Source organism: Micropterus dolomieu, linkage group LG14 (assembly GCF_021292245.1).
Source record: "Micropterus dolomieu isolate WLL.071019.BEF.003 ecotype Adirondacks linkage group LG14, ASM2129224v1, whole genome shotgun sequence".
NCBI lineage: Eukaryota > Metazoa > Chordata > Actinopteri > Centrarchiformes > Centrarchidae > Micropterus > Micropterus dolomieu.
Genome location: NC_060163.1, coordinates 23,386,502 through 23,399,035, shown reverse-complemented (window position 1 = coordinate 23,399,035; position 12,534 = coordinate 23,386,502). Strand labels below are relative to the sequence as shown.

The following is a 12,534-nucleotide window of genomic DNA, read 5'->3' as shown; positions in this document are numbered from 1 at the left end:
GTCAGGCAAGTTTGCTGGCCAATTAAGAACAGGGATACCACGGTCCTTAAACCAGGTACTGGTAGCTTTGGCACTGTGTGCAGGTGCCAAGTCCTGTTGGAAAATGAAATCTGCATCTCCATAAAGTTGGTCAGCAGCAGGAAGCATGTAGTGCTCTAAAACTTCCTGGTAGACGGCTGCGTTGACCTTGGACCTCAGAAAACACAGTGGACCAACACCAGACATGGCACCCCAAACCATCACTGACTGTGGAAACTTTACACTGGACTTCTATCAACGTGGATTCCGTGCCTCTCCTCCCTTCCTCCAGACTCTGGGACCTTGATTTCCAAAGGAAATGCAAAATTTCCTTTCATCTGAGAACATAACTTTGGACCACTCAGCAGCAGTCCAGTCCTTTTTTGTCTTTAGCCCAGGGGAGACGCTTCTGGCGCTGTGTCTTGTTCAAGAGTGTCTTGACACAAGGAATGCGACAGCTGAAACCCATGTCTTGCGTACGTCTGTGCGTGGTGGTTCTTGAAGCACTGACAGTCCACTCTTTATGAATCTCCCCCACATTTTTTAATGGGTTTTGTTTCACAATCCTCTCCAGGGTGCGGTTATCCCTATTGCTTGTACACTTTTTTCTACCACATCTTTTCCTTCCCTTCGCCTCTCTATTAATGTGTTTGGACACAGAGCGCTGTGAACAGCCAGCCTCTTTAGCAATGACCTTTTGCGTCTTGCCCTCCTTGTGCAAGGTGTCAATGGTCGTCTTTTGGACAGCTGTCAAGTCAGCAATCTTCCTCATGATTGTGTAGCCTACAGAATTAGACTGAGAGACCATTTAAAGGCCTTTGCAGGTGTTTTGAGTTAATTAGTTGATTGACCTTTTCACAATATTCAAATTTTCTGAGATACTGATTTTGGGGTTTTCATTAGTTGTCAGTTTTAATCATCAAAATTAAAAGGAATGAACACTTGAAATATATCAGTCTGTGTGGAGACAGTCTGTAAATGTATACATACATATACACAAGTTTCACTTTTTGAATGGAATTACTGAAATAAATCAACTTTTTGATGATATTCTAATTATATAACCAGCACCTGTACAGGAGAGCAGAACAGTGGTTTGACAAGTTTGACAGCTCAGAGTTCGTCAACCCAGAGTTCAGGTTTACACTCAGCTTTCTGAAACATGGCCCAGATTTTAACATCACAGACCATGTATTTACTATAGTTTTTCACATGTACAATGCAAGATTTTAAATATTTAAAAAATCAGGTTTGCAAATGTTTCATGAGGAAGGAAATGCATTTAGATCTCAGTGACACACACACTGCATTTTGGTAAGAAAAACTGAATGCAACAACTTGTTTGTTTACAAGAAAACCTGGCCCTCAGTGAAAAAAACCTTTGGTATGATTTGCATTGTAGTCCATATTGTTAATAACATTATTGTTGTAATGTTGACTGATTTAATTTGCTTGGATTTATTTTCACACCTTCTGTCATTGCTTCTGTCATTCTGCCTATTAATTTCTTCATCTTTCTTTTACATTGTTTTCTTTCCTTTCCTGTTCACTCTTTCTCATCTTTCTCTACCCTTCCTACCACCGGACCCTCTCTGTGTCCCTGTCTGTCTCTCTCTCTGTCTCCCTCCTTCTCTCCAGACCCTCCCTCAGTGTCTCTCCTCCAGAAGACTCCCTCCTCTCCAGTCAGCTGCCACGCTACAGGTTTCTACCCTGACAGGGCCGTGATGTTCTGGAGGAAAGATGGAGAGGAGATTCATGAAGACGTGGACCACGGAGAGATCCTTCCCAACCACGATGGATCCTTCCAGATGAGTGTTGACCTGAATGTTTTATCAGTCACATCTGAAGACTGGAGGAGGTACGACTGTGTGTTTCAGATCTCTGGTGTGAAGGACAACATCATCACCAAACTGGACAAAGCAGTGATCAGGACCAACTGGGGTAAGAATTAGATTAGAAGGTGCTGAATGGGACCGCATGTATGTGGTTTGTTGGGTATTTTGGTTTTTAAAAATAATTTAATTAAGAAATACACGTTGCCCAGGATCACTGGTCAGATCATGTAAGCCTAAAAAAAAAAACACAGAATGTTTTAAAGCATTTTACAGACCAGTTTGCCTTCCCCTTTTCAATAACTATTTAGATATCTTCCACCAGACAGGCTCAGCAAACGACTGAGACGTGTGAAGAAGCTGTGTACCTGAGTATCGTAAAATGACAATAAATCTAAATTAAACGTTACGAAGCAAACAGCAGCAGGTCCGAGCTAATGTAGCATTAGCTGACTGCCCCTGCCTTGCAGCGGCATCACTATAGGCTACAGTGTTTCCCCATACGTTCATTTATTTGTGGCAGCCCACCACAATATCAAGGCTGAACGGCACATATTGATTTTCGATTTTTTTTACTAGGCCTATTTAAAATCGAATTTGATTGCAGAGCGCATTCGCGCAGCACATCCTCTTGCTCGTCCCTCTCTCTCTTGCTCTGTCACTCCCTCCCTCATGAACACAGCTACACAAATCTGTCCAACACAGCGCTGTCAATGTCAGAGACCCAGCTTACAAAAAAAGTTATAAGCAAGAATGTGAGGAAGGGGACTTCGGGAAACAATTGTTTTGGGTCTGACAACTATGGATGAAATGATTCCGGCCAGAGAATCGATTCTGAGAGGACGTTTTATTTATTCCAGCGACAGGTTACAACAGTGAATGGGTGTTGTTCTGGAAATTAACAAAGGAAAAATATCTTCACATCAAATTCTTGCAAATAAGGGTTTTCTATTATCTCGAGAACTTCTGATCGTCAAAGCCTACCGCCTACTCAAAGTAATCCAGTGGCCTCATCATATTCTGGTGCAAGAGACCCAAGGCGAATATCTAATGGAAGGGAACTACCTGCCTGAAGGGCGTTCACCTCTTCTGGAAACGAGTCCCTCTGAGAGTGCATCAATAGAAGCTTCTGTGCTCTTATGTACTCTGTGGCTTCACATGGAGTGGTGGTGGCAGAGTCTGCCGCCCCACGTAGGGACCAGGCTGTAGCTTGTACAAGTTCCTTCCATGTGTGGAACTTGGTAATATCAGGGAGATGTGGAACAGGGTCAAAGGAGATGTTCCCAATGAAAGTAGACTTCTTAAGTTTGCCTTCCTTCCACATATCTCCAGGTCTCGATATCTGTCAGGTTTTGGATCACTGTGGTGCGGGTTCCCACTAAAAAACCTTGTGTCGACAGGATTCAGATCTGATCCAGTACAGAACTGTTGTAGAGTCAGACCAGAGTATGATCCACAGAAAAGGGATGTTAAGTTGTTAGGTTGGATAGGATCATCCCAGCCTCTGCCCTCCTTCCACAAGTCCTGAATGAGCATCTTGCCTCTCATAGTGAACGGCACAATGTAGCCCAGGGGGTCGTATTGGCAGGCTAGCACTTTGTAAACATGCCGCATAGTGGGAACTGATGTCTCAACAGGACGAGGTCTGTACCCCAGGGTGTCATGTAAGCAGTCCCAGCCAAGTCCAAGCGTGGGCTCCTGTAGGTCTTTGCTGCCTTAAGACAACCACAACACACTGCTTTGTGACCAAGCCTCTGGGTGTAGGTGTCCTATAACCTCTGGCATGTTGCTTGCCCACTGACGTATCTCAAACGTATCTTTCTTCCAGAAAGCAGTAGCTAGCGAAGTCCATCAACGAGGGCTCTGGCTTCTCCAACTGCACTGGTGCTGTGCAAACAGTTGTCGACATAAAAGGAATGTTCCACATTTTCAGCAAATGTGGGGTTGTCAGCTTTGTGATCCTGGGCGTGTCTCTGCAGAGCATAGATCGCACCACAGGGACTGCAGGTTGTTCCGAAGGGTAACACCTGCCCCTGTAAATGGTTGGCTCGTTATATCTCTGCATGTCCCGCCAGAGGAATACAGAGTACAGGTCGATCAGATGGCAGCAGACGGATCTGGTGGAACATACCTTTTATGTCCCCACTGATTGCCACGGTATGCTGACGGAACCTCAGGAGGACACCGAGTAGGGTTGGCCCTAGGAGGAGTTGGTCATTCAGTGATTGACCCCTATAGGTGAAGGAACAGTTGAACACGACCCTGTCCTTACCGTTGTGCTGCACCATTGGTGGGGGATGAACAAGGACTCTGAGGATTGTTCAACTTCTTCAGGAGATATTTTCAATACATAACCAGCCTCCTCGAGTGTGTGGATCTCCTTGCAATATGCCTCTGCCCGACCAGGATCCCTTCTCTCTGTACTGCGTAGGCTTGGTAGCAATCCTTCTTTTGGGGCGCGCAGGGTTACCGTTGGGGTCCGTCGGAGGAGTGGAGTGGCATGGCGCAGAGTACCATCAACCTCAACCCTGGTGGAGGCCCTTTGCAGTAAAGCAAGGGCTTGCTGGTCCTGTTTAGAGTGGGTGGCATTGCTCTGCAGGCGCTATTTGTCTGTGCCCAGTGGGTCCTTGGAGGGTCCAGCCAAACTTGGTGCAGACAGCCACTGGTGCTCCTGTAGGGCCTGCGCGCACCTGTCGAGTAGGTACCAACAGGTGGGGCATGTCTGAGCCGATCAGCAGAAGAGGTCAAACACGGTCAACTAGTGGTAAGCCTTTGAGGTGCTCGTAGCGTTTCTGAATAGCAGCAACTGGGTAGGAGTAGTCAGCCAAGCTTAAGCTGATGGCAGTAAAAGCCTGGCTGATCTTATACTTCATGGCCGGCTGATATAATGGGGATATGTACACGTTAACTGAGGCACCATGAAGCTCCACAACCTCCTGCTGGACAGTTCTGAGGTGAAGAAGAAGCTAAAGAATTTCTGACTGTCGGGACAGCTGAAGCTGCTGTATGGCCTGTGACAGTATGATGGTTCTTTCAGAGCTATCATCTAGCACGGCATAAGTTTCCATAGCTCGGTTTCCATTATGGAGAAGGACCTTCACAACTTTCAGCATAACCTGCTATGATCAGTTGGGTTGGTCAAGGTAGGCCTTTGTCGGAGGAACACTCAACATCAGAACCCTCTTTGACATCTCCCGAGCTGCGTCATGTGACCGGGAGCTCGATGTGCTCTTCTCTGAAGCGACCCTTAGGTGACCACTACACCTTTTTGGGAGACATGGTGGCATGGTAGAAGGATGCTGGGAAAGAAGATAATCGACGTTATAGCTGGCAAAATGCACTGGGGGATGTCGCTTTCTTTGGGGTCGTCCATATATTTATTTATATTTATTTATTTATATTTATTTCAGCGATAGGTTACAACAGTGAATGGATGTGGTTCTGGAAATGAACAAAGGAAAAATATCTTCAAATCAAATTCTTCCAAATTATAAATCTTAAATATTCCAACAAATCTGGTGAAATCCTTTACATAAAATGCTACACTTTGTGTTCAAATAATGTATATTATTGACATAACCCATAATAGCATTCACTGATTCAAGTTAGCACATGGAAAGACACGGCAAAATTTACAAAGAGAAACTGAGAAATATACAAAGGCATGCATGTTAACAGGAAATTAACTTGCTCTACAGCTGAAGAAACATAAGCAGATTCTCACCTGATTCACTCACGCACACAAGTCACAAGGGAGAAGTTATAAAAGCTTAATTGTCCCTGCTAAACTGAAGGAAACTGTCGCTATTTTGCAGCTGATAATGGCAAATTTGTGCATATCGTGCACGCGCACGCTCCCCGACGATCTGGGAACACACATCTTGCTTTCATTAAAAACATGTAAGGACCCTGGCTAATAAGGATAGCTAAGTTAATGTTAGAATACAGCTAGGTTTTCGAGGCTAGCACGCTGTCTATAGTGATGGCAAGTTCGAGTCTTTTGACAGACTCATTAAAATGAACTAATATTTTTTCGTTCATTACATTCATTTGAACTAGGCTGGTTATTGCGGCGCTGCAGCCCTCTAGTGGGCGATTAAAAAACACGGAAGGCTGTCTGGCTTACATTATTTGAGTATAAGTATAATGCACAATTATATTGTGTATATATTGATTACTGTATATCATCATTATATAAACCCCCCTGGGCCCACAACCAAATTCAAACCATGTAAAAACCACAGAAATATGTTAATCCACTACTCCGGCTATATCCTTCGATTTTCACAATCTTTCCCAAGTATACAACCAGACCAGCCACATAAAGGCTTATGTATATAATTACTATCATTATCTCTAAAGTGCTCATTCATACAATAGCCTAACATCCCTATCCATGAGTAAAATATTAATATCAGATTTGCAGTAAATATATTGAAGTAATAAACTTGATACACTATATGAATAAACACACTCTTATTAAAATTCAACCAATTTAATAATAATCTGGATCAAGCCACCAAGTTCTTAAAGAACTCCAGCACAGAGAGAGGAACAAGGAAATAAACACATGTAAACGCAGCAGTTTGGCAGTTCTGGACGCAGGATGGGCCACATCAGGTCCTGATTCTGCAGACAGAGAAACAAACATGAGCACATCGCTCTCAAACACTGCCAGCTTGTTTACCAGTCACGAGCTGTGAAACAACAGCACTGCTCTGTTGATAAATAAAAAGTAAATGTTTCTGTGCGTTCTCTGGCAGACCTGGATCAGCTGTTAGCTGTTTACAAGGCTAACGCTAACGTTGCTACGTGGCTGTGTTTTAATGTTTTAATGACCCGGTCCATTTGTTTTGGAGAGGAGACGATCTCTGAGGTAATTCGGCTCCAGGTAAAACTCTGTCAGGGCTCTGAAGTGGAGCGGACCCAGAACAACTCTCATCAGCTGTAATGTTAAACACTAGCAGGACTAAAATTACGGTGCAGATGTGTTCAAACTATAACTTAGCACAACATCACTGCGCTGTAATAATGTAATGCTTTATAAAATGTCACAAAATTAACAAAATAGCTATATAATGTCAGTCCAGTGACTGTTACCTGACAGCCGACCTGCCTCTCATTCTCCGGCGCTGGCAGTCACTGAGCCTGCCGAATGAACGAAAGACCGAGGAGGACCCATGTGGGCGGTGAATGAGTCGTTCATTCCTGCTCCACAGTAGCAGCTGTCACGTGACAAATGATCGACTCAGACCTAGAGACCCACAGTTGAAAGTCGTGAACTAATCAATTCTGTTTCCTGTGCTGCCTGCTTACCACAGCCCTGTAGCCGAGATGTCACGTGACAAATGAACGAATCAAACCCTGAGACCCACAGTTGAGAGTCGTGAACTAATCAATTCTGTTTCCTGTGCTGACGGAGCCCATGCAGCTGCCATGTAACGAGTGAATGTAAGAGTCCAAGATCCTTCACACATGCATGAAAATGAACGAATTACTCACTGAGACAACCCGTTCCTCTCGAGTCATACACACGATTAGGTCTTATGAACGAAACAACACTAGCTGTCTATAGCTGGTAGTCAATATTGACTGCATGACCCCCCCCCCCCCTCCTTTCTTGCAGGCTAAAATAAAAAAGTTGACATAATACACAGGATAGTAATTATGGTGTAGTCCATTTGACATAGTCGAAATTTCCGAGTTCCAATCAGATCTTGGTTTCCGACTTAAATCTGTTGTTGTACTGGAATGCTGTCAACACGTGTGTGATTTCACGTCCGACTTCTGAGGTAAATGGACGCACCATTATTATCCCAGTCCACCCCTGGACACACTTTTAACCAAATGAACCAAATCATTGATGTTACTGTATTAACTAAACTATAAGTCAGTCTTAGTTCACAGCAACAAGTATGAATAAACAATTGGATGGATCAATGTACTTTTGTTCTAAACTGCTTCATCTGTACCAATCTTAGTTTTTTGTTGTTGTAATTTTGTTCAGCAGAAGAACCCAGCGTCATGACCGTCCCCATTGTCGCTGCAGTGGTTGTTCTTGCTCTCGTCCTCATCGCTGCTGCTGGATTGATGGCTTACAGAAAAAAGAAAAGTGAGAGATAAAGATTATCTGCTTTTCTGATATTTTTCAGTACTTTGATTTTAGTCTTTGAGTTAAATTTTTTTTTAACAAGCATCAGTTCCCTGCATCCCGCAGTTAGAAGTAACCAACAGTAAGAGCTGTGAGGGTCAGAGCCTGTGAGTGATGATAATATGACTATCCCGTAGGAGAGAACTGATTAGAAAAGAAAAAAAAGTAAAGACTAATTAGAAGGGAAGAAAGGAGTTGTTTTTCAGTTTGAGTGAGAAGTGGGGATTACTTTCACTGGGGATGAAAGGTGACGAAAGATATTCTGGCATTTACAACTTGAACTGAAATTATTTGTCTTCTGTTTTGATTTCAGCCAAATGTACTACAATTGGTACTGGTCACTTTTATTCTATTTCATCTGATCTGACACAAACCTTGTGCTGTAGATTAAAAAAGGCTTCACATTATTATGCAGATTCACAAAGGTTCAGTACAGAATGAGTGGACGCTGTTTCACACAGTTTGTTTCTGACCTTACAGATCCTGACAACAGCTCTGAACTCTCTGAGGGACTGAATCCACACATTGACAAACACACTAAATGAGTTTCCTCATATGACATGTGACACATTATATACAGTAGGTTTTCAGAACTAAAGATGGCTTCATGCAACAAAATTGTAAGTGCCTGTAAGTAATCGGTATAATTGTTGTGCTTCATATGTATGTATGTTAAATGTAATAATTTATTTCACATTAGAAATTTATAATTCATGATCTAAAAAAAATGTTGTTTGATTTTGTCATACATGTTTATTTTATCATTCATTTTACATTGATGCAATCATTTGTTTCAGTTTCTAAGCATGTCTTTTTTATCCTTTTTAAATGGTACTTTATAGTTTTTAAATTCCTACATAAGTTATAGGTTTCTGAACATGTAGAAACTGAATACTGTATCTACTTCTGATGACAGATTATTGAAATGGATTCTTTGGTAAGACAGGTGAACGTGTGGTATAAAAATACCACAGGGGTTACTAACTAGTTTGTAATTGGTAAGGCTAGTGGAATCAGATAGACTTGCTTGGGTGGGTGAAGGATTATAAAGGTTTGTTGTATCACCTGCTGTGTTCAATGCAGGCTGATTATAACTCAGCATAGTATAAGGAATTCTGTAACCTGTTTTTCACAGAGCACAACCATGTAGCCTAATGTGCGATGCGTCTACAACTAATCACAGCTTATAAACTACTGTACTGTAACTACTGTATTATGAGTATAAAGTCACAATATTTGTGCTGTGCATTAGCCTACTTTATTTCTCTGCTGATATCGTAGATTTATTATCTAGAGGCCAACAACAACTATAAACTCGGATGGTAATACGTCAGTGTAAAAATTTCATGCCTTGGAAATTTTCAGTGTTCAGTCTTGGGTAAATAAACCTGTATCATTCCTGGCTTAATCATTTCACCAATAAACCTCTTATTCCTTTGTGATTTTACTTAAGAAGAACTTTAAATACTTGCAGATGGCTTCAGTCCCTAATGTTAGTGCTGACAAAATGGTAATTTTGAATTCTACTTTGTGCTTCTGTTGCATTTAGTTTTCCCCTTAAGCCTCAGAGAACATCAGGGGTTTCTTCCAGTTTTTGAAGGCGACATACACTTTACTATCATTTACATGGTAATTGTATTGTGATTATACAGAACGAGAGCCATAATTGTTCTGAAGAGTGGATTAATGGCTAATTAAATGAATGAGTGCCACTTTGTCTTGACTGCAGTGAGAATTTGTTTAAAGGAGGTATTGATCTTAATCCTGACTGTGTCACAAAAATGCTCCAATGAATATCAGGGGTCATTGTGGGGATCAACAGAACCAAAACTGACACCAAACGGGACAGTCCTGACATCAAGGCAAGGCAAGTTTATTTGTATAGCACATTTCAACAACAAGGCAATTCAAAGTGCTTTACATAAAACATAAAAGCAGAAAAGGGAAATTGAAAAAAACAAAAACAGGATAAAATAAATTTTAAAGAGTTAAATAGGAAATAAAAACAGGGTAAAATAGGACAGTAAAAGTCACAGTCCGGTTTACAACATTAATCCATAGCTTTACATTTGATTTAATTAAAAGCAGTGGTAAAAGAAAAGTCTTCAGTCTTAATTTAAAAGAACTGACAGTTTCAGCAGACCTGCAGTTTTCTGGGAGTTTGTTCCAGATATATGGGGCATAATAACTGAACGCTGCTTCTCCATGTTTAGTTTTGACTCTGGGGACAGAGAGCAGACCTGATCCCAGACGACCTGAGAGGTCTGGATGGTTCATAACGAAGCAGAAGATCAGAAAAGTATTTTGGTGCTAAACCACTCAGTGTCTTATAAACTAACAGCAGGATTTTGAAATCAATTATTTGACAGACAGGAAGCCAAAGACCTCAGAACTGCAGTGATGTGATCCACTTTTTTGGTCTTAGTGAGGACTCAAGCAGCAGCGTTCTGAATCTGTCTGTCTGATGGATTTTTTTAGGGAGCCCGTTACAGTAGTCGAGTCGACTGAAGATAAATGCATGGATAAGTTTTTCCAGGTCTTGCTGAGACATAAGTCCTTTAATCTTTGATATATTCTTCAGGTGATAGTAGGCTGACTTTGTAATTGTGTTAATATGGCTCCTCAAATTCAGGTCTGAGTCCATGACTACACCAAGATTTCTGGCTTGATTTGTGGTTCTTAAAATTACAGATTGAAGCTGAGCACTGACTTTCAATCATTCTGCCTTGGACCTTTGTTGAATTGAAGAAAATTCTGGCATATCTAACCGTTGATTTGTTCAATACAGCCACTCAGCACCTTCATGGTATCATAGTCCCCTGGTAAAATGGTTATGTAAATCTGTGTGTCATCTGCATAATTATGGTAACATATTTTGTTGATTTTCATAATCTGAGCCAGTGGAAGCATGTAAATGTTGAACAAAAGAGGCCCCAGAATGGAGCCTTGGGGAACTCCACATGTCATTTTTGTCAGCTCAGATGTGTAATTACCTGTAGACACAAAGTAGTCCTTTAAGTAGGATTCAAACCAGTTTAGTACTGTGCCAGAAAGTCCAACCCAGTTTTCAAGTCTGTCAAGTAATATGTTGTGGTCGGCCGTGGTTGAAAGCAGCCTGTTGGCAGAATATCAAGGCAGCATGAGGACAATTTCAGATGTTGTATTATGTCCTCAAGGTTTTTATGGTTAATAGAATCAAATTGTGTCATGCTGTTTGAATTATCTTTAAGTGGACACAGGGACAACACATATCCTGTACCTGGACAACACAGGAGGGTTGGTTCGCCTGTTGACAGTAGCAAACAAGGCGCGTGTATTATTATTGTTTTTAGTGATGATGTCAGAGAAGAGGGACCGCCTTGCATTTCTCAATTCTAAATGATCATCAGTTGCAGCTTGGTATCCTGTCCATCAGTATCACAAACAAGAGAAGTTAAAGTGCATCATCTAACATGTTTAGGTTGCTGTCCTCATACTACGCATAACTGACTTTCAGTCAGGAATGAAAACATCTCTTGATCATTTTTAAATGGAATAAATGGCTCACAGCAATGACCTACACCTCCATTCCTGCCGCAACTCAGAAAACCCACTAATAAGAGCTATTTTAGCAAATTCACAGGATCATTTAATGACATTGAGAGTAAGAAAGCTTGTCCACTTTGTCCCGCAAAGGATGGAATCAGAAGTTCAATAGTAGGGGACGCGTCCTGTCAAGGTTCTTGAAGGAATGTGATTGACAGCTGATAGTTAGAACAAAGTTCTGTATACAGACTAGGAACAAATTAAAGGAAAAACATGAATAAAAGAGTGAAGGATCATCAAATGCCAATGCTCCCATGCAGCAGGGCTCACTGAATGGTTTAGTGTGTGTGAAAATGAAGTGACTACAGCCATGCAGTTACCAGATCTCAGATGGGTATTGACCTGAATCTTTCATCAGTTACACCTGAAGACTGGAGGAGGTTCGACTGTGTTTCAGTTGTCTGGCATGAAGGACGACATCATTACCAAACTGGACAAAGCAAAGATCAGGACCAACTGGGGTAAGAATGAGATTAGACTTGAAAAAGGTGAGAAACACGTTTAATTTAATTTTTTTTATGCTGAATGGTACTCCATTCACTACCCCTCAGAAAACCAATATCTGGATCTAGCCTACATCTTGTAATCTTCATCTGCACATGTTGTGACCACGTTTTGTTGTTTTTTTTGCTTAGTAACGAAGCTCAGTAACATTCCCATCCCGATAACTGCTGCAGTGGTTGTTCTTGCTGTCGTCCTCATTGCTGCTATTGTATTTTTTGTTTACAAAAAGAAGAAAGGTGAGACCTTTTATCCAGACTGTGCCTTACACTACTACTTTTTGTTGCTTCAGATGTGATGCAATATTAAATGTTTCTTCATTTTTGCTGAGTATGATATAACCCTACAGAATAATACAAAGATCTAAAAAGAAAATGAAAGATGAAGCTTCTCGGTCATCCAGGTCGTACTTAACACAATTGACAATCACACCACCCTGCACACAGT

General features: G+C 41.6%; 1 protein-coding gene across 1 annotated transcript in view; it reads left to right on the top strand.

Moving 5' to 3' along the window:
- Positions 1-12,534, top strand: part of LOC123983540 (major histocompatibility complex class I-related gene protein-like) — a 16,202-nt gene that overhangs the window by 1,607 nt on the left and 2,061 nt on the right. Inside the window, exons 2-7 of the mRNA XM_046069796.1 lie at positions 1,657-1,959; positions 7,861-7,962; positions 8,315-8,332; positions 9,802-9,863; positions 11,945-12,074; positions 12,222-12,298. Of these exons, the coding sequence (XP_045925752.1) occupies positions 1,657-1,959; positions 7,861-7,962; positions 8,315-8,332; positions 9,802-9,863; positions 11,945-12,074; positions 12,222-12,298 (692 nt within the window). The remainder of the gene's footprint in view (positions 1-1,656; positions 1,960-7,860; positions 7,963-8,314; positions 8,333-9,801; positions 9,864-11,944; positions 12,075-12,221; positions 12,299-12,534) is intronic.